Here is a 21,726-nt window from a genome sequence, read left to right as displayed (position 1 = left end):
GAATCAAGCGAATTACTGCTTTTAGAAGCTGTGGAAATATAAGCGCAAAAAAGTTTCAATTCATGTCCGGAGCCTTACTGTGTGTGATTTCAAATGTAACGAATCGCAACGGAAAATAGTTGACAAGTATGGAGTAAACCGTGGAGCAACTGAGAATAATATTGTTAACACGTTGACTGCCAACTACGAGATAACTCGTAGATTGCAATCTTTTTAAGGACGCCAACTACGAGTTATCTCGTCCTATGTTTACTTACCATTTTTATGAAAAAAAGCAACAAAATTTTTTTTTATGATACCTATGTACTAGAATTTGAGTTTTTAATAATATAATGTGATAAAATCAAATTACCATTTTTGGCCAGATTTATGAAAATTGCCTTGGCAGTCAACGTGTTAAGCATCAACTGCATGGCAGTGTTGCTGATCCATGCTGATTGCGAAATTGACACTCATTTAAATTCATACATTTATCAATCAATTGATCTGGATTCAAGACGATCAGTTGGGTCTACTGGTATAACCAAATTTTGAGCAAAACTTCACTAATTTTGGAGATCAACAAAAATGGGTCAATTCATAAGAATAACACCACCGAACAGAAACAGAATTAAAGAGAAATCTACTGCACTCGTTCTTTCTCGTTCTACGCGTCGTTGGTCAGACGTTGTCTCATATATATTGCGAGCAAATAGTCTTCAAGTATAGTGGAACAGACGGTTTGATGTTAAAGGAAGATATACAACGAACTTTAGTATGAGCGCTCAAGTGGGGACAAAAAAAAAAGCCGAAATAGCAAAAAAATAGCGCCAAATGGGAGAAGAAAAGCACCAAAGCTAAGGAAAGCGGTTCCAGAAAAAAACGTCACTACACTGAAGCAAACTCAATGTTACCAGCAATAAGAACCAGAAAAAAAGCGTCCTGAATGTGTGTGGAAGGGACGATGCAACATAGAGAATCGTTAGAAAAAAAAGCATGGAGTTCTGTATGACGACAGAATTGGGGTTGTTCCAATTCGGCAATTATTCATTTTCTGTTAGGAGAAGAATCGAGGACCAATTTTTGCTTTGACAAAAACTAGTTGTAAAAAAGCAAAGTTTTATGATCTTCATCGAGATCTTTTTTTTTCCTCTTCATTCAGATGTTATGAAACCGGAATTTGCCAACAAATGGTTCTAACTGTCAATGTAATACTCATCTTAATGGATTATTGGCAACATTGCCTTGTTTTGGCATCTAGAAAAAGAATTCAACTCAAAACAAAACCAGTTTCATTCTGTAGCATTGGTATGAAGAGTTTTGTAAATGTAAATTTCTTTGCCTGGAAAGTACTATTTGCGGTCAGCATTGATATTCTGCTCTTATTTAAATAAAACTGTTGCAGAATCACATCGAGTGCTTTTTGTAGATTACGGTGAACAAGATCACTAGAATTGCATGAAAACACCATTGAAAAACATGCTGAAGACATTTTTGTCGGATGAGTCGATATTCGAGATTAAAGCACGAAACGAATAAGGTTGGTATAAAACCATGAAAAAAAAACGAATGAAATATTTTACGTAACGTAACTATATACTCACAGGTTTGACGAACAGATAGAAAACATATTTTTGGCATTCAAAAACAATATTTGCTTGTCGTGTTTTGTGGCGAATATATATGATCAGTACATGTTGATCGAATTTTACCTGTTAAAAAGTGTCAAATATTTGGCTTCGGTCAAAAAGTGTATGAGCACCCTGAGTAGAGGAACAAACATTTTTACCTTTTACAGCGCTGCTAGTGGACGGTTTTCGAAACTTTTAGCTCATATGTGTTGGGAACGTCAATAAAAACAACAACAGTTTTTGTTTGTCATTCCGTAGATCGAATGTGTTTTGGAAAAACTTATCATGTAAGAGGAAAGAAGAAATTTTTGATGTTGGACTACAATTAACAGGAAACTACATGTAAAACATGGGTAACATGTAAAATCTGAACACTGAATATGTAAGAAATAATGAATGATTTCGAATGCTTATAACTCGACTCGATTTTTTGATAGATCGCAAAGAAATATTTCTGCGCATCACAATGAATTATATATTTTTTTGACAAACTATTGAATAATTGCAAAATGAATCTCATGTTTCGATTGGTTCAATTCCCTTTCTCCAAGTTTTTCCTTCTAAAAAGAGCAAGTAAAGTAGCACCAAGATACAATTTGATTATAGTTATACCTTACGAAACAACCGTAGTTGCCATCAAGCATCATCCTGTCTAAGGGTAAAACTACCAAATAAGCGGCTTAATAACTTATTAACGGTTGTTAGCATCAAAATGCATTCTCAGAATATGCACAAAGAAAACTGTACAGTACTGGGTTTGCATTGTCGTGCGGAAGCAAAGAATAAATATGAATAAATGTGAAGTTAACTACTAACTTAGATTTCGGTTCAAGAGACAACTTTAGAACTTTCAAATTACCTCGTAGTCACCGTATGTTTTGTGGTTGCAGTTAGCTAATATGTGTAATTCATTGCGTAAAATAATTCTACTTCCTCGCCGTAAGGCGTTTTTTACCGGGAGAGCTTATGTAAATTTATTTTGTGTTTGGATTTATTTGCGCCTTTTTTTGATTGACCATTCAATTTGTGCGAATTCTTACATTGTTTCCGGGTAAAAGCGGCGTCAAAGTGCAGCGTATTCCAAGCCGGATTTGAAGAAGCTATTTTCTAGCGGTCAGAGCTGTGTTCTTCGGTTGGAAACTGAAGGAGAACATTTGTGTCGTTGCCGTTGCTATCACCTGCGGCGATACCATATAGGGGAGCCGCGGGTAAGACGGACAGTGGGGGTATGATGGACAGGTGGTTGATTTGTATAGTTGTATTATGAATTTAAAATTTCTGTTGATGGCAAACCCTTCTACATGCTATTCCATAATATTTAAACCATCCTGTGACAATGAATACTGATCAAAAGAGGAATAGAGAGACAAAAGCCGAAAATCGAACATGATTCCGTGTGTGGATGTAACTTTTGCGGCTTCGATATTAAACATTTTGAGTGGTATAATTGCAAAATTGAATTCGCAAACTGTCGAATCACGACATATTTCGGTTTGTGAGTGGACAGAGAAGCGATATTAGGTATGTACGGAAAAGTAAATTCATTCGTAAGTGGTAAATTTAAAATATTGAAATAATTGCACTGGGGGGTGAAATGGACAGTCATATCCATAATCACATCCAATGCATGATGAAAAGTGAAGCGAAGAAAGGATTGAACTCTTTTTTATATTGCTTTCTCTTTTTGTTCTATTTCAGTTACTGGATGCACAAACACTGGGAGAGAGTGAAATTGTTCCACTCGCGAGCAATAAACCTCTACGCTTCGTATATTATGAACCTGTCCATATCCCCCCCACTACATGTCCATTATACCCGCACCGATAAAAATATTGTAATTTTCGGCTTGTTTTAATTTCAGTAAAAAACATGGAAAAACACATTTTTATAAAACATTTGGCCAGTTATTTCGAAAACCAGTATATTGAACTGTAAGAAACTGCTTTTAAATTTTTGAAAAACATGAGTTTCCAAAGATACAATTGAAGGTTTCCTTAACATGTCCGTCTTACCCCCATCTCCCCTAACCGAAGCCATTCAAATTTTCTGTTGCCGTTCTGCGAAAGGTGCTGCATAGTGTATTTTGTTTTGTTTATTTTTCAAGGATGATGTTTTTGGGAGCGATGGAGATGTAATGTTGGCTAGATATACTGAAAAGTTACTAGGATATTAAATAAGTTCAGTGTTCCAGGGTCGCTCTACACTGTGAGTAAAAAAAAAGGAGAATCGGGTCCAGACTCTTCGAATAATTCTAATAATGGAATATTGGGTAACTGCTGCAAGAGAACGCTGAAGGTTAAGAGTAAAGTGATAAAAATTATCACTTAGATGAAAATTTGAGGGATGGAATGATCAAAACAATGGACAATGGAATTTTGCGCTGGAGGCGATTTCGTGTAGGGGTAACATCCGTACCTTTCACGCTAATGGTCACGAGTTCAATTCTCACTCCCGACATTCTTCCTTCGGGATGGACGTAAAGCCGCGTCCGAGTAATGAACCAGCTATAACATAGAAAGTCACTATAAGACAGTGAAAAAAAAGAAATATTTTGCGTTGTTCAACGAGCCGAATTACTGGAAAATTTAGGAAACGCAGCGAAACCATGACAAATATGATATCTTTTTCAATCCGAAATACACGCAAATGTTGTTGTTCTATTATTAAATGGTCTATGCTTTAGGATATGGGAAGTCTTCTCATCCAATGGTACAGTAAGTTACCTCTAGTTCGACATATCGACTCACTAAAAAATGAAGCTTATTTGTGATGTTTCATGACATTTAGTTTATTTGTTCACAAATTACAGTTGTTTAAGTATCACTATCTGAGCATTCCTGAGCAATAAATAGGGTGTTTGACGAAATGTTATTCCACTTCTGCTCTTTCGTGAACAACAGTTTATCGGTGGTTTAGTAAATTTTAAATGGGCCGTCAAACACCGCAGATGCACCTCGCTCTGGAAGGCCAAAAGAGGCTACGAATCCAGAAATCGAAAAACAAGTGAATCGACTCGTTTTGAACGATCGTAAAGTGAAGTTACGCGAGTTAACTAAGGCCGTAGGCATTCAAAAAGAACGAGTGACATACATTTTGCACGACATTTTAGGCATGGAAAAGCTATCCGCGCGATGAGTGCCGGGTTTGCTGACCGTCGACTAAAAACAGCGGCTCGTTGGTGCAGGCCGTCTGCAGAGTAGCACTGAGGCATATTTCGAAGACTTGGACTCTTCGTACTACAGAAAGGGAATCGAAATGTTGGAAACTCGCTATACCAAGTGTATTGCCCTCAAAGGAAACTATGATGAGGAATAAATACAGCTTTGTCCAAAAAACGATTGTTTTCATTAAAAATCCCGGGACTTTCCATGTAGTACAAAGTTCGAAGGGCACCGATCCGGGCGCAAACATAATACGGTGGTCAGAGTTCGGACAACAAAGCTGTACAGGAATTGGCTCAGAAAACTGTCCTGCATTGTGATGGATGATGATACATGAATCAAGGCCAGACAAAAGATCCTTATCTGGCAAGCGATATTGTGGATATGGAAAAGTTAATTAGCATCGCATCTGAGACTGTCAACGGATAAACCTTCAAACCGAAAGCGAGTGCTGTCTCTATCCTGGTCTCATGGAGCCTCGTCGTAATTCAGACAGGATTTGGTTTTCTGAATTTGAACTCCGAAACTTCGCTATATCATCAAATTTTGGGCCGTCATGAAAGCAAACCTTCGAAATACCACAGAAGTGATTTGGAATGTATTTGAGTTGAAGAAAGTATGGTCGAAGCTGTTTTGAATTACTTGTTTAGACATCGTCTTAAACATGATGGGGTCAAGTCAAAGGTGTGGGTGTTCGAGACGTATCCATGTAACAGTATTTTATTTCCAGAAAGTTTGAAGTTAATTCTGAAAGGATATTCAGTACTACAATAATAATATTTTAGAAATAAAGACACTATCCTCAGCATGCATTCTTTGGGGACAACCCCAGAAGAACATGGAGCCTCGAACACACACGCTACTGGAGAGAGTGCCATGTACGACGAATTCAGGGCAGTCATTTTTTGCTGCTGCAATTCCTCGCGCGTCACAGCGATTTGCAAAAAGTAGTGGAAAACGGAGAAATTTTCTTCTATTCTCGCTGTCTTGCTTTTTTTGCTCTCCTTCAGCTTCGACCGACATATTGGAGCTTTATCCTGCCAGCTAGCGAGCCAGTATAATCTATAAAATATCGTAGCATAAAATACGATTCAGTGGGGAGAATAGTCGTCAGCGTCGGGGATAAAAAGTGTGGTTGGGCGTTGGATGTAGGAGTGATGGTTTGCTTTGCTTCCACCGAGATGCTTGGGTTCCGGTGGTCGCGAAGAGGGCCACTTTCCTCGAACTGCCAGCTTTGGCTGCTGCTGCTGCTGCCATTGCTTTTGTCAGGGTGCATATATGGGAATAGGAACACAAAAAAAAAATGACGGGAATTTGTATCGTGTGGCTCCTATCCGTCTGAGGAGCGCAATAAAAACAACGCATTTCAGAGAGTTCAATTTGAGCTCATATCCCGCGCGATACAATACAGGAAATGAGAATGTGAAGGAGTTAAGCGGAGCTACTCTTGGAAGTCGCATTGAAGAACACACATATAGGATGATGTATTTATATTTGCTCTCACATGTGGCACTGACACTTAGTATTAAGAAAAAAAACAATCTGTCCACGGTTGCAAGACGTCCTTTCCAACATTGTCACTAAACGTTTCTAAATTATCGTCATCTTCTCACCGTAGTGTGGAAGGGTTTTCATTGACAAGAAAATTCACCCAAGTCACCATTCACCTCAATCATATCATGGTCACTAACCACTTTGATTTCAATGCACCAATGAAAAAACACGATTCCAATGTCTCGAATTTCACACATGATATCTAAAAGTGCCACTTACTTGTACCGTTGTTATTGCGACCCCAGATCTTCCGCGGAGGGCTCAGTATCGGACTGGGAACGCACGAAGTGGTCGCCGATGCTGTCGTCGATGCTCCGGTCGATGCCTTCACCGGTGTCGCTGTCGTAGAACCGGCCGCCGATGAGATGATTTTTGGTTTGTTGACACTTGCGGTCGTTGAGCTAAGATTATTGTCGGAAAGACTACGTACACTAGCACTAGAACCACCCCCTAATAAGCTACTACTATCATCTACCTGCGCACAGCTCTGTACTATTACACCACTTGATACCGTCGTTGGCGGAGAAATTGGCCTCTGTTCCATTACCGATTGCAAATTTACGAGGCACATTTAAAGCATGGCTCAGAAGAAGTGCGATCGATCGCCCTACTATTTTGATTAGCCCTATTACAGCCAAATTGCAGAAACCCACCACAAATTGCAAAAGTTGCAATAGATAATAATAATATGCTTGCTTGAAAAGGAATCACTACACAATAAAAAAACCTAACAGCGACTAAATGCGTCAAAATTTAAAAAGCTTTGCATAAAATTGCATTAAATAGCGACAAAACTAAAAATTGCCAACAGGAATTAACAAAATAAATTTAACTAATTTATCCCCAACAAAATTATGGCGCCTTCAAATTTCTGACGCGCGCCTCCGTCTCCTACACACGTGTGACAGTTACGTAGCTCTTATCAATGTTTCACCACAAAGTTCGTCACGTTTTGTGTTTATCACAGCGCGCGTAATCGATGGTGCTCCGGAATATACTCTCGCTCTCTTGCAGATCACACTAATTAGGAAATTGTGCTAAACTATACAATGCCACTATATTCCGTTCGCGAATCGAACACACAGAGTTTTGAGGTTGCGTTGTTTTCTGTTTCAAAAAAATAAGATTAGCTCTAATGACAACAACTTTTCAGATCGAAGTCAAAAGAATATCTGAATCGTCGTCGTACGAACGAGAAATGCTCGAGTGAAGGGAACATCAACCGAAAGCATCATCACCCAAAGCATCAGAGCGCTTTCGAAGTGGTGGTAACCGGTACGTGTGTTCACCGCGTGGTCCTCGAAGATTTTTCTCTCACTCTCACTCCAAAGAGTTAAACATTTAAATACCACCGGGAGTGTTGTACCCAATTGAGAGTGGAATGAAAAACTGAGCGCGACTCTGAGACTCCGCCTCAATGTTTTTTTTTCGGTTCCTTCTTCTGTGATATGCTTGGAACCCTTAACATAAATTTTACAACTAGTTTTTTAACCCCTTCCAATGATCGTCATCGATGATAGTGAAAACATTGCGATGCTTCATATTGCCGCCGTGTCGTCATCAAAACAGGGGCAGTTTTTTTTGTGCTGTATATTCCTCCTTCGGGCGCGCGTAAGAGAGTAGCATAAGACATAGAGGAATCCTTATGCTTAGCAAAGGGTTCACATATCGGGATTGTAATTAAAAAGGTAAATTGATCGAAGGAGAGAAAAAAACTCGTGGCAAGGCTTATGTAGACCTGATTTTATTTAACAAAAAATTCTTTTGCATAATTGGTTCTATCTAAGCACTTTCGGTGAATTCCAACGGACTCGCATGAACAAAAAAAAAAAAAAATGAACCGTACTGTGAGAAAGTATTGGTTATGAATCTACTCGAAAACTTGATTCATTTCTAACGAAGAGTGAGGGAATACATTAGATGCATTTTTGAAATTATGATGCAATCGTTGTGAATGCGGTCCATCGATAAAGATGATGTTACATTACTATAAATTCAACGCTGTTCGAAACAATATCAATATCAAATATCAATTTCAAAATAGTATATTGTGCTTGATTGTTACATTATGTTGGTGATAATTGAAATTAAATAAACTTAATTTCAGAAGATCAGTTGTAAAATTTAATTGATAATTATTTTCAGATGTGACACTCTATACACAGTGATCTCGTGGTCGAGTGGTTAGCGTCACGAGTGGTAACATGCCGTGGATTCGGGTTCGATTCCCGTTCTGGTCGGGGGAATTTTTCGTCAAAGAAATTTCCTCCGATCTGCACAGTGGTCACGCGTATTCTAGAGCTTGCCACTCAGAATGCATTAAAGGTGTTTTATTTGGCATAGAAATCTCAACTGAGTACTTAAAAAAATGACGCATGTAATACTGCGTCGAGACGGTGTAGTTCCTCTAAGAACGTTGGTGCCATTTAAGAAGATTCATATGTTACGATGTTCTCTCAAGTACTTGATATTCCTCTTTATTCTGTGCATCGATTGACAAAGTTTACCGCTTTATTTCGGAAGCCACCTCACGTTTTAGCTCCTAGTTAATGCCCGATAATATATGAGGACACGGCTCCAAATCTCGTCTAATGTCAAACTATGGTCACGTCATTTGCCTTTGGAAATACTGTGACTTGAACAAACTCACGTCAATCGCCGCGCGAAAAGTAAGCGATCGATCGTGAGTCCAAAACTCAGGGCCCTCATTGACCATCATCTTTGTGTTGTTACAGAATAGCTACGTCCACGCAACAATCATCAGCGATGGAGATCGATCCACGGTCGAATAAAGATCGATTCGTCCATTCAACTGCTCTGCTCTGCAAGAAACATCGGGCTGCTCTTCTATAAATAACTCAACAATGATCAACAACTGTCTCCGCTGTCCGGTCTAACTGGATAATGGAAGAACAGATAGAAAACTCTTACGCCTAAATGGCTACTGTGTAAATGTGTACCATATGCAATGGTATAGTAGGGAATAGTCTAACGCCGAAAAATGGCAACTGTGTAATGTGCTAATTATAGATATGATAAACATGTGACATGTACACGATTAAAATTCGGCTCAGTTACAGCTAAAATGCTAATGAGCCTAAAATAAAAACAAAAGGGATAAAAAAAAATCGCCGCGCGAATGTTATTCGTTCATGTCTTCATTATATATGTTATGTTATGGCAATATGTTTTTAATATATTTCAACGATGTTTGCATTTCGCATTTGCATGTTCCCCCCACCGGATGATCGAAAACGTGTAGACGGATAATCTGTTGTTATAATTTGGTTGCATAAAGTAGGACATTTCTCAGTATAGAAAAAACGTACAAAAAAGGATGTCATTTTGGTTTTTGTTAAATGATATCTTTAAGGGAAAAACACTTGAAAATTATTCGTCAGCTGCTCGGATGAATTTTTGGACTTTTCGTGTGATACAAGGAACAAGATAGCAAGCGCGGTTACCAACAGTACTGTGCAAAAAATAATGGAAAATTCATCCGAACAGCTGACGAATAATTTTCAAGGATTTTTTTTCCCAAATTTCGTATTTTTTCGGCAAACTTCGTCCCGCGCAAAATGGATTTTTTGTTATTAATACCTTCAAACATTCTTGTTTTCTTACTAAGCGAACGTTCATTGGTCCAATCGCAGAACTGTTCATTGATTAATCTTCTAATCGAACCTTTACAACTTATTTGTATTTCCTGTATTTCATATGTTTGATACAGGAAATTGAATAAAATGAAAACATCTCAAATCGGACAATTTTTTCCTCGAGTTTTGCGCTTACCAACACATTTAGCGATCCGTTTTTATTTATATACAGTGATAGACATTCGTTTAGCCGCACTTGAAAAAAACTTGAAACACTTACAAAACAACTAGGAATGTTCTTTTTATCGGAATACTTATTTGCTGTAGTGATAGTATATTCAAGTCAATTTTATAGAAAGGACGTGCGTCACAATCACACACACACACACACAAGGTGGATATAAACATTCAAACGTCGTTTTTTCCCGAGACATACGTTCAGCCGCATGGCATATACATCGAGTTTTTGCATAATCACCAAGCCTTTATCTGTGTTTTTTGAAAAACACAATGTTGGGAATGTTCAATTTACAAGATAAATATTAGATGTGCAACGTAAGAAGTTGGTCAAATTAGTGATTTACGTAGAATTTAAAGGAATGGCGAAAGGTATTCTATTGACGGAAGAGGGACGGAAAATAATAAAGATATTCAGTGAACAAAAGTTTTCTAATCGCTCGATCGTAACAAAAATTGGTCGATCTGAGAAAGTGGTACGGAATTTCTTTAAATAGTGCCAGAAATATGGGATATAATGACCAACAAATGGGAACACCAATGTTACTTTGCGTCTTAAAGGTCGAATAAGACACAAAGTAACCAGGAAACGATGTCCTGCTCGTACATTAAGGCAGAATCGGTTGTTCCAGTAACGAAGAGGCATATTGCGCGCATCTTGAACGGAACACCAAACATAATGTGGTAGAAACTTCAAGGGAAGCCGAAACTGACCGCCACCCATAAGCAGAACCATCTCATTTTCGCCCGGCAATACATGGAATGGAAACTAGAATGGAGGAATGTTGTATTTTCCGGCGAAAAAAGTTCAATTTGGATGGTCCGGACTGTTACAGTTGCTATTGGTACAATTTAAGTCAATGGCATTTTCGTGAGATCGAAGCGAAACTTTGGGGGCGGAAGTTAGACAGTGTGGGTAGCCGTTTCCTATCACAGCAAGCTTCTTATTTGTTTCATTTTCACCCGAATGAACTCCAAAAAGTATCTTCAATTACTGGAGGACGTTTCCAAGCAATCGAAGGCATGGGTTGCCGAGAAGGACATTACGCTTCTTGAATCGATGGCAGTCGATTGCAATCCTATAGAGAACCTATGGAGAATCTTGGCCGAGATGGTCTCTGCAAACGGATGACAATTTGACAACATTTCCAGTCTCAGGGCAGTAATTCAGGAATGTTGGGCTATAATCAATATGGCAACACTTTAATAGCTGTCTGACTCGATGCCAAATCGAGTTTTCAAAGTGATCCGAAATGGAGGTGGATATACTAAATATTAGCTATCGATTGGACACGAAATTTTCCGCACAAATTTTCTTTTATTGAAATTTTAGGATGCGGCTAAACGAATGTCCACCCTGATTCCACACATTTGAATTACTTAGAAAACAAAAAGTGAATTTATACTTTTTTTTAGAATGAATTCGATGAAAATAAACAATAATTGTCTTTTATGAGCAAAACTGTACAAAGAATTGATTTATTTTTAAAAGTATTGAGAAAAAATAGGATGCGGCTAAACGAATGTCTACCACTGTAGTTATATGATATAGGAGTGCTTTTTTTCAGCTGATAATCCATTTCCACTTTGGAACAAATTTCGTTAGCGCAAACATCAGGTGAACTAACAACGCTTGTCACGATCCCAAAATAATCTTATCACGATGTAATTGTAGAACATAATGGAATTCATTTTTCTAAATTTTCTCATTTTTCTTTAGAGTTTTCCGAAACTTTTCAATTGTTACTTTTGGTTGGAAAAGGGTTGGTTAAAATATGTGTATTATTCCCCTCTCCCTTCTTCGGACCATCAAAGAAACATTTCTCGTACCCAATCACCCTTTCATGCCAAATTTGGCTCCATTTGTTTGATTGGTTATGCCCAATTTGGTTCCATTTGTTTAATTAGCTTGATTAGAGGGAGAGGAGTGCCAAATCGTTATGGAAACATTTCTTGCCTCCTGAAACCTCCATATTCCAAATTTGGCTTCATTTGCTTGAATAGTTCTCGAGTTATGTAGAAATTGGAGTTACATTTGTTTGGCAGACCACTCTAACCCCACCTCCATAGAGAGGTGGCTATCGAGCTACCATAAAAGCATTTCTTGACCTTTAAAACCCCCAGATATCAAATTTGGTTCCATTTGCTTGATTAGTTCTCGAGTTATGCAGAAATTTGTGTTTCATTTGTATGACAACCCCCTGTTAGAGAGGAGGGAGGGGTTGCGTACCAAAATAAGGACCTTCCCCGGCCCCAAAATTTCACGCCGATCGGTTCAGTAATTTCCAAGTCCATAAGAATCAGACAGAAATCCATTTTTATATATACGGATACCTCGCTTTACGGCCAAGATACGTTTCTTGGCCGCTAAGAAAAAATCCGTATAACGAATCAATTATTCTAATGCAAATTCATACAAATTCTATCGGATCGGTTCTAAATTTGTTTAACGAAATGTTGTATAAAGAGCAGTCGTATGCCGAGGTATGGGTGTATATAGATTTATCACCGTCTCGCATTGTTTATAATTCCACATTTAGTTCTCGAGTTATGCAGAAGTTTGTGTTTCGTTTATATGGCAGCCCCCCTTAGAGAGGCGGAGGAGTGTATTCACCATAGAAACGTTTCGTGCCCCGTAAAACCTTCATATGCTAAATTTGGCTCCATTTGCTTGATTAGTTTTCGAGTTATGCAGAAATTTGTGTTTCATTTGTATGAAAGCCCACCCTTAGAGAGCGGGAGGAGTGTCTAACTACCATAGAAATATTTATTGCAGCCTGAAATCTCTACATGCCAAATTTAGTTTCGTTTGCTTGATTGATTCTCGAGTGATTCAGAAATTTGTGTTTCATTTGTATGGCAGCCCCTTTTTAGAGAGGGGGGAGGAGTGTCTAACCACCATAGAAACATTTATTGCACCCTTAAACCTCAATATGCCCAATTTGATTTCATTTGCATGATTGATTCTCGAGTAATGTAAAAATTTGTGTTTAATTTGTATGGCAGCCCCCCTTAGAGAGGGGGGAGGAAGGATGTGCTTGAATTATAAACATCGTGTTTGTTTTTGATGTGAGAAACGCGTGTGATCTCTACATGTTTATGTTTGTGGATCATTGGGCGTGTTTGGGATAAACATTGAACACTAGCGAAAAGCTCGCTCGTGTAGAACAAAAACATGAAATTTAAACATCGCGTACACATGTGCAGGTGTTTTTCGGAAGACTGGCTACCAACGTATTCGTAGAGCATTACTATCTTCACTCACTTAACTAGGTTCTTGTTTGTTTGGTTAAGGAGACGGCTTCAGTTGTATGGAGTCAATATATTAAATATATAATAATAGATAGTCTATATATGGATCAGTAGGATCGAAACCATTCAATCTCGGTTCACATAATTCACACTAAGATTACTTCCTTGGACTAACCACACTAGTTCACTGCCGTATAAAGATTGTACGAAGCCAATGCATTAGGCGACGTGGTCGTTCGAATCGTACGAAATCGTGAAAGTAAACAACTATTGTATTGATTACATTGGAATACATTGATTCCCTCTGCTTGGAGCGAACAAAATAGTTTGCTTGTTTTCGTCAGTTATCGCACAATATTATTTTTGTATGTACTCCAATCCAATGTCACCGTACCCTTATTTGTTGCGAAACTACTGTTAAAAGCTACGGATTTCTCTCGAGCAAGCCAATTTGAACGTACCGTGCAATCTAGGGAACTCCTGCAGTTGGATTTCAAGCGAACAGATTGTGGAAAGAAATGAATCGATTCATGTGACGTTGAATTTCGTGAATTCAACTATATGTTTCATATGTTCGAGTTTTTTCGATCATTAGATGCATTCAATAGTTGCTTAAAACTTTTTTATTTGTACACGTCATAGTCGGTGTACTATTTGCTATAAGTTAAAATTTTGATGTAGAACTGCACTGCGCATAGTTGTCCCATGTTCCAAAATCGGCAACTGAGAAAAACGTCATCAAAGTTTTGTACCATATTTGTCTACAAGAAGCTTAAAGCATTTCAGTTTAGCAATACACTGGGTTTTTTATAGGCAGAAAACTATTGTTTCATGAAATGTGAACAGATCTCCTCACTTGAATCAATCAATCTTGGAAGGAGGCAAGTCTGCCAAAATCGTGAGAATTCCGCTCAATAGAAGAATTCTGGGCGATTATGGAGGGCAAGCTTTTGAAAGCAGGGAAGGTTCTCAAAACGGACCAGGATTCGAAGAAAGAGAGGATGAAAGAGTGTAAGAAAGATGGTGCACGTATTGCACAGGAATTGATGGGTAGCATTAAGTCCATTGTGCGGGAATTTAGCCTAGGAGATGAGGTTGAATAAACCAACTTTACAAAAGTATAGCCAATACGTGTGTATTTATTTCCTGAGAATTCCAAAAATATCCGACTCAAAATAAATTTTCGGTTATCATTATTTTTGTTTAACGTCTTTACGTCTTTCAGTAGAGATGTCTAATAAAAAATAAACAAATGTTTTTTATGAAATAATTTTAACGTTAACACTTTGCCGTTCGCACGACCGTTCTTGACATTATCGTAAAATTATATTTTTTTAAATTTCATCAATCTCATCGTAGGTTCTTATAATTTCTCAACCCTGAACTCATACTTCCATGAAATTTCGAACATACGTAAATATTACAAACCTGTACGTACATTAAAAAAAATCTACCTTTCGGTCTGTTTTTTATTTCTGTAAAAACATTTTTTTTATAAAACATTTGACCGATTAATTCGAAAAACAGCACTGTTTCGACTAATACTCCTAACAGTCTCAAATTCCGAACATTTCATTTTTGAATGTAAATTTACTGAACTTGATTGTTACAAATAATTGAATAATGGAAACCCCGAAATTATTTGAGGTATACATCATCTACAGGTATCGATATAGGCTATAATTTATAATAATAAATATTTGCAAAAAAGTTATAGTCAAAACCAGTAGTAAAATGTTACCGTAGAAAACAAGCATCGTTAGTTTTTCAGATTTTGTAGTTGTTTTCACTATTTGGTTTGCTGTTTTAAGGTTAAGCGCTAGAAAAGGCGACAATCTACTACGAAAGGATGAACAAGTAATCTTTAGTTGAGGAATCTTCACTTGAATTAGTATTAAAATAGTTTTCGTAATATGAATCAAATCCAATACATGATTTAAATTCAAATTCCGGGCAGTAGATGTTAGAGAAGATGATGTTTATTTGTTGTTTACAGAAAAATATAGGAATAGCTCACTATTGGGCAAAGAGAACATTCCAATTTTGAAGCCACAATAGAAAAGGACCTAAAACCATTTAAAAAAAAATAATTTGTAAGGCATTGTCCATAAATCGTTGACCACTCACGCAAACCAACGAGAATGAAAGAGCTTCAACACGGATATATATATATATATATATATATATATATATATATATATATATATATATATATATATATATATATATATATATATATATATATCATAGCTGTCACTATTCTGTACGATTTGAAAAACTCCGTTAATCGCAGAGATGCTGCCAGAAAACCTTTTGTTTTGTTATTCACTGAAGAGCAAGAGCTCGTGAGTTGGCTAGAAGATATGACCGCCGCAGGTCATCCAATCTGTGAAGGGATATTTCAAATCAACTTGGTCAAGTACGCTAAAAATCTGAGTAAAACAGAAGTATTTCAATCCGGAATGCCATCACGAGTTTGGATTCGTTAAATGACTTCCTACCATCTCGAAATGAATGGCGAATCTTGTATCCAAAAGGCGTTGGAAGAAATGCGTTCTGTATATGACCAACGTAATCTATTATTGGTTGGTCAAGAAAAAAATTGAGCTTCCGGTAGTTGTCTTAGTCGATGGGTGTCGTTCCCATGCAGCTTTCGACACGATTCAATTCGGTAAAGATCGCGGCATTGTTTTGGTCTGTCTGCCTCTGAACTTTGCTCATTTTATTCAGTCACTAATCGTTTCATTTTTCAAACCAATGGAAGCTACCTGGGATACTAAAATTAACGAGTGCTTTGTTGAAAATGGAGGTGCACTGATTTAAAAGCGCGGTTCGCTCCAATGCTTAACAAAGCCTTACAGTCTAGAGTCAATGGCAAATATAGACCAAATACTGATCAATGGATTTTCTTGTTCTTATTTTCAAGTTCAATGTTAATCTCCATGCAATGGTACAAAGCATCGGTTTTCATGCCGTCTTATGGAAGGCGCTTGTGTATTTTTGCAACATACGCAGCCGGGTTTAGACGTTGTCAGTTACTCGATCACGAGTGAACGTCAAACGATCCGAAGAATTACGAACGCACCCATACCACGAAATTTGACATTTGTTTTGCATGTATGGGGCTACTCGCAGCCGAGCTACTGCAAAGTTTTTTGTTTCTAAACGGGTGAGCATACAACTGAGGTATACGACTTGCGTTACGTAAGGGAGGGGGAATAGGGTCCAATACTTGCAGAACAGTACTTCGTCGAATATGAAGATGTCAAAAAATGGATCGGAAATTTCAATTTGCCTGATGAGCGAAATGTGTAGGATCAATCGGGGATTATTTTGAGTAAACATATTTTCAGGATTGCCTGAAAATCTCCTTCATCGAGAAAGCCGAACAGTTTCAGCTTGCATACCTGGCAGGATGTTGATAACCATTTGCTGCGAAACAGTCGATTGAACCAACAGTATGCGTTCGATGTGCATGTCAAAATTGGAACTGAGTGCCTGAAGTTCATCAAATCTAATCAAGTAAATTTGCTGTGCGAAAAGTACGAACCCTTGAGAAATGCAAAAAGGGACATGTGAAATACAATGGTCGTTTGACAACTTTTTTGTTTTCTTATGTCGGAATTCCACGATAAATGAATGAAATGATCAAGCCGTTTCAGAGAATTACACGCCTTGGATTTGGAATAAATCAACTTTTCAACCAATTCACGCGCGGTTAGTCCGGGATTTTTATGCGAGCGTGAAGGATCGTTTCGCGGTGTACTTGTTCCGGTGACGTCATGATATGAACAAATGAACTTATCTTGGCAGCAAATGTATACTGTGATTCTATACACTCTTAATATTATTCAGTTCTTCAAATTTCAACTAATGAAATAAATATATTTCTAAACGTGTTTCGGAACAATCTAAAATTCTCGCTAAATGAAGAATGATTTCTGTACATCCGCGCTTTAAAAACCATTTGTGAATTAATTTTTTTGTCATTTTTTTTTCTGGGATAAGAATCCCTTATTCAGAGAATTCATGATTCAAGAGAAAACAGTTTTGAAAAAGACTCTTATAGTCGATATGACTTTCGTTTTCATGCGTGAATATTAATCGAAATTAATTCCTTGTAATAACCACTCTCTCATCTATTAACTTTTAGGAATAACTTAAAGAATGTTTTTCCAAATTTTCTATAGATTCGCTAAAATCGAACACTGTTTCCAAAGCAACGATAAATGCTTTACTTCATGTTCTTCATGATTTGAGCATCGACATTTGCCGAGAATTAACAGGAAAGGTTCGCTGCTTTGGGAGAAAACGCACAAAAAGGATACGGTAGCAGCAAAAACAAATGACTCTACATTACGAAGATCACGTGATTAAAATAATAAAACACAAAATCAATTATTTACTTTTTTTCTGCTGACCGCATCGCTCGACCTTTACATTTTACGGACGATTCCCGCGATATCTGGACGTCGCCAGAATAAGAAAGTCTTTTTATTCCCTCGGCCAAATAATTCTTCTTCGCTTTTAGACACCGGTTAAAATTATTTTGGGGAAAACATTAAAAATCATAAGGTGCAAAAACTCAACTGCCTCGAGCCACCGCAATCGAACGCAGAGTCGTTCAAAAGCAAACGAAACTTACAAAATTTTGCCAGGGAAAAAGTTGCGCGAAAAAGTTGGCTGGACAAAATTCTGTTCTTCTGGTTTTTGTAGGAGCTGGTTCTGATTTCAGCTTCCATGTACGGTTTATTTGACATAATGGGAAAGAAACGTCGAAAATAAAAATATTCGAAACATTCATCATTTGTTGATATTCGCGCATTCCTTCGACTCGAATGATTCCAACGAGACTAGGCGTTTGGCTGTGGATAATAACTAATTGCTTAGTATATATTACTACGTGAAGCTTTTGCTGTACTTTTACACCAGAAATAAATTTATTTACAGAAAGTGGGAGGTGTTTTATATTCAAACAAGAAATTGGTGCGTTGCGCATGAATGTCTATCGGCCTCAAAAGAAAATTCACTGAAGTGGCAAAGAGATGAAACATTCTTTTTTCTTCTTTCCTTTATGGCACCTTCGTCTTTTTTTTGTCGTTCTCAAAAGTAACGATATCATATCGAACCCTTCTCGCCACAATTCATTTACGATGCTTAGTCAGGTTGCTACCGGTTCGTTATGTATTTTAGAAATAATTTCTCCCATCACTTTTATTCTCCACCAAAACCGCGGATAATAAAACTTCCTACATAACTCAGTTTAAAAAACGAATGGGAAAACATTTGAAAAATTTTGTGTTCATCGCATTCTGCTCGCATTTCTGGAAAACAAAAAGTGAACAAATACTCTTGCTCAATTTATGTATTAGCTTCTTGAATTGCGTTAACGTTCCCTGTGGAACTTTTGCCGTCTCAAAGTGTACATTAACTAGCGTCATTTATTAATACATAGTTGAGATTTCTTAAGCCAAATACCACACCTTGAATGTATTCCGAGGGGCAAGCTCTAGAATACGCGTGACCACAGAGCAAGTCGAAGGAAATTTCTCTGACGAAAAATCCCCCGGCCAGAACGGGACCACTCGGCCAGTCGTTATATATATATATATATATATATATATATATATATATATATATATATATATATATATATATATATATATATATATATATATATATATATATATATATATATATATATATATATATATATATATATATATATCTATATATATATAGAGAGAGAATATTAACTCATCGGCTTTAATTTGATGTATAAATCATCCGAATCAGTCTAGTAGTTTAAAAGTTAGTATATTCAATATGTTCCAGCTTACGAACGTCATTAAAATTTTAGGACGAATTTGAACAAAATGCTCAAAATTTGCGATTGACACCCTCCATCAGAGCCTGTATAGTCGTTTCCTGTACGTTTTTCTCATTTTGCTTTCCACTTCTTCATCATTTCCGTTTCGTCCATTCAGAACTGTTTGGTGGGTTTACGACTATCGGTACACAAATCACAGAATTAGCATACTACTTCTTGACGATTTTGCAGTAGCAACATGAAGCCAAAGGCTGTTCTTGTAGGCACTCAGTTTTTTAGATATCACCGTATAATGCCATTGGTCACAAATGGTTCATGCTGTGTGCCACAACTGCATATGACCTGCCATATTTTGGGTATCTCTCGTAACTTTATGCTCGTAGAACATTCATGAAGGCAAACCGCTCTCATTGACACATTTCCAGCCGGTAACAAACTTCAAGACGGCTATGAGTTCTGCTGTGGCAGGGACTAGGGCGCCTTACTTATTTCTTCCTGGCGTAGAGCAATCCAACGACGCTTGAGGGGTTACGTAATAGGAGAAATCGAGCGTAGTGTTTTAGAAAATCCCGATCCGGATTCACCAAAAGAACTAAACTTTTCGGAGTCAATGAGTTGAGCAATGAAGAACACATCTACAGGGTTTTTTTTTTATATCCAAAATATATATTTTATAAAGGGGGTATTCTAGTCTAGAAATCTGAAAAAATCGAAATTTTTTTTTACCATATTTCTGTAGTTTAGGCATTCAAGAATATACTCTAGAAAGGACTTATCGAAAATCCTATTATTTACCTAGTTAGAGCCATCTTAGTGATGTGGTATCTAACCTGTTACGGCCATCACAATGAACTTCAAACGCGTTTCTCTCGGAACTAGTTTTTTTCTAACTGACGTACACGATATCTCAAGTTCTACTGAACCGATTTATGTCAAATTTATATGAAAATAATCTGCATACATCTCTCTATCGCATGAACCAATAAAAAATTATAACTTTTTAATTTTACTATTTTTAAAAAATCGGTAAACGCAAAAAAAAACGTTTTAAACAGCATTTTTGATTTCAAACGGCCGCCATTTTGTTAAAACCCATGTTTTTGACTTGTCCGAGGTTCATGCCATAGCGACATCTTTACTGATTCAGAATCTGTTCGATTTTTTTGTTTCAGATAACCAGAAGGACTGGAATCGTGTACGCCATGGCACAACTTTTTTTTGAACACCCTCACTTCACCAGCATGTAACTATTCTAATTATGAATATTTTTTTTCCGTCCTATTTTTGTTTTATTGTTGAAAGATAGATAAACGAATAATGATATAATGGATAGTAAAAATATTCTTTGTTTTATTTTTACGGAGTTCGAAAAAACGTCCGAAATTCGTGTCTCTACACTAGAATACCCCCTTAAGGCTCGTAAGGCGTCAGCCTAACGGGGCCGGGAGTTCAATATTTTGACAATGTTTGCTTAGACTATGTTAGTAATATGTAACCAATTACTCGCGGTTGACTCGAGGTTAGTATTACAAGTGTTCTCATAATTGGATTGTCTTCGATGTTCTGTACGTGTGCCCGACACGGGATACTTCCTATTGGGATGCAGCTGACCATTAATCAGCAACGCCCCCCTTGTCTGTACCCCATATCTAGCGTGGTGCGTCTTTCTCGACTCGAGGAATCCAGGATAGAATGGTCACTAGCCGGCGCAATCATCAGCTCGTGTAGAGTTGTCATGAGCGGTACAACCTTTGGCTCTTGTTGAATAATCAGTGGACTGCACAACCTTCGGCCCGTGCATCTGTAAAGAGTGTGTGTATGTATTGCCGCGACTAAGTAAAAGTTTATCGATCGGATAGGAGGGATATGAAACGGGGACACAACGAAGGAAACATCATTAAACGTTGACATCGGCGTTTCTGAGGAACAGGTATAGATGAAGCAGAAGATCAGGATCCCGGCTACCTAAGATATCCCGGACGGGGATATCAGATTGTCTGCCTTGTGCTCTCAGTGCTCTAGAGAGCTGAGAGCGAGCAGCATGGAACCGGATACACGACCAGACAACATGCTCGATGTCGTGGTAGCCATCGCCACAATCACAAAGATTGTTTGCTGCGAGCCCAATGCGATAGAGATGCGCGTTTAGGTTGTAGTGATTGGACATAAGCCGAGATATCACGCGAATGAAATCACGACCTACATTCAATCCCTTGAACCATGCACTCGTCGAGACCTTAGGGATAATCGTGTGTAACCAACGACCGAACTCATCACCACTCCACATGCGCTGCCAACTTACGAGCGTATACTGACGAGGAATGTGTAAAAATTCATTATAAGCAATTTGCCTTTCAAAAAGAGTGCCTTCTAAAGCGCCCACCTTAGCTAGCGAGTCCGCTTTCTCATTCCCCGGAATCGAGCAATGAGAAGGAACCCATGCTAAGGTAATCTTGAATAATTTTTCGACCAAAACACTCAATAGT

At 37.7% G+C, this 21,726-nt stretch overlaps 1 protein-coding gene across 2 annotated transcripts in view; it reads right to left on the bottom strand.

The window, feature by feature from the left end:
- The window catches only part of LOC129775322 (NGFI-A-binding protein homolog), a 50,269-nt gene extending 42,797 nt beyond the window's left edge, over positions 1-7,472 (bottom strand). For both annotated transcript variants that reach the window (XM_055779937.1, XM_055779938.1), the window contains exon 1: positions 6,545-7,472. In XM_055779937.1, coding sequence (XP_055635912.1) covers positions 6,545-6,896 — 352 coding nt within the window. In that variant the 5' untranslated portion in view covers positions 6,897-7,472. The remainder of the gene's footprint in view (positions 1-6,544) is intronic.
- Between the last annotated feature and the right edge of the window lie 14,254 nt (positions 7,473-21,726).

The sequence above is a fragment of the Toxorhynchites rutilus genome, chromosome 3 (assembly GCF_029784135.1).
Source record: "Toxorhynchites rutilus septentrionalis strain SRP chromosome 3, ASM2978413v1, whole genome shotgun sequence".
NCBI classification, from domain to species: domain Eukaryota; kingdom Metazoa; phylum Arthropoda; class Insecta; order Diptera; family Culicidae; genus Toxorhynchites; species Toxorhynchites rutilus.
The sequence above is the reverse complement of the archived record's forward strand: the minus strand, read 5'-3'. Positions and strand labels throughout refer to the sequence as shown.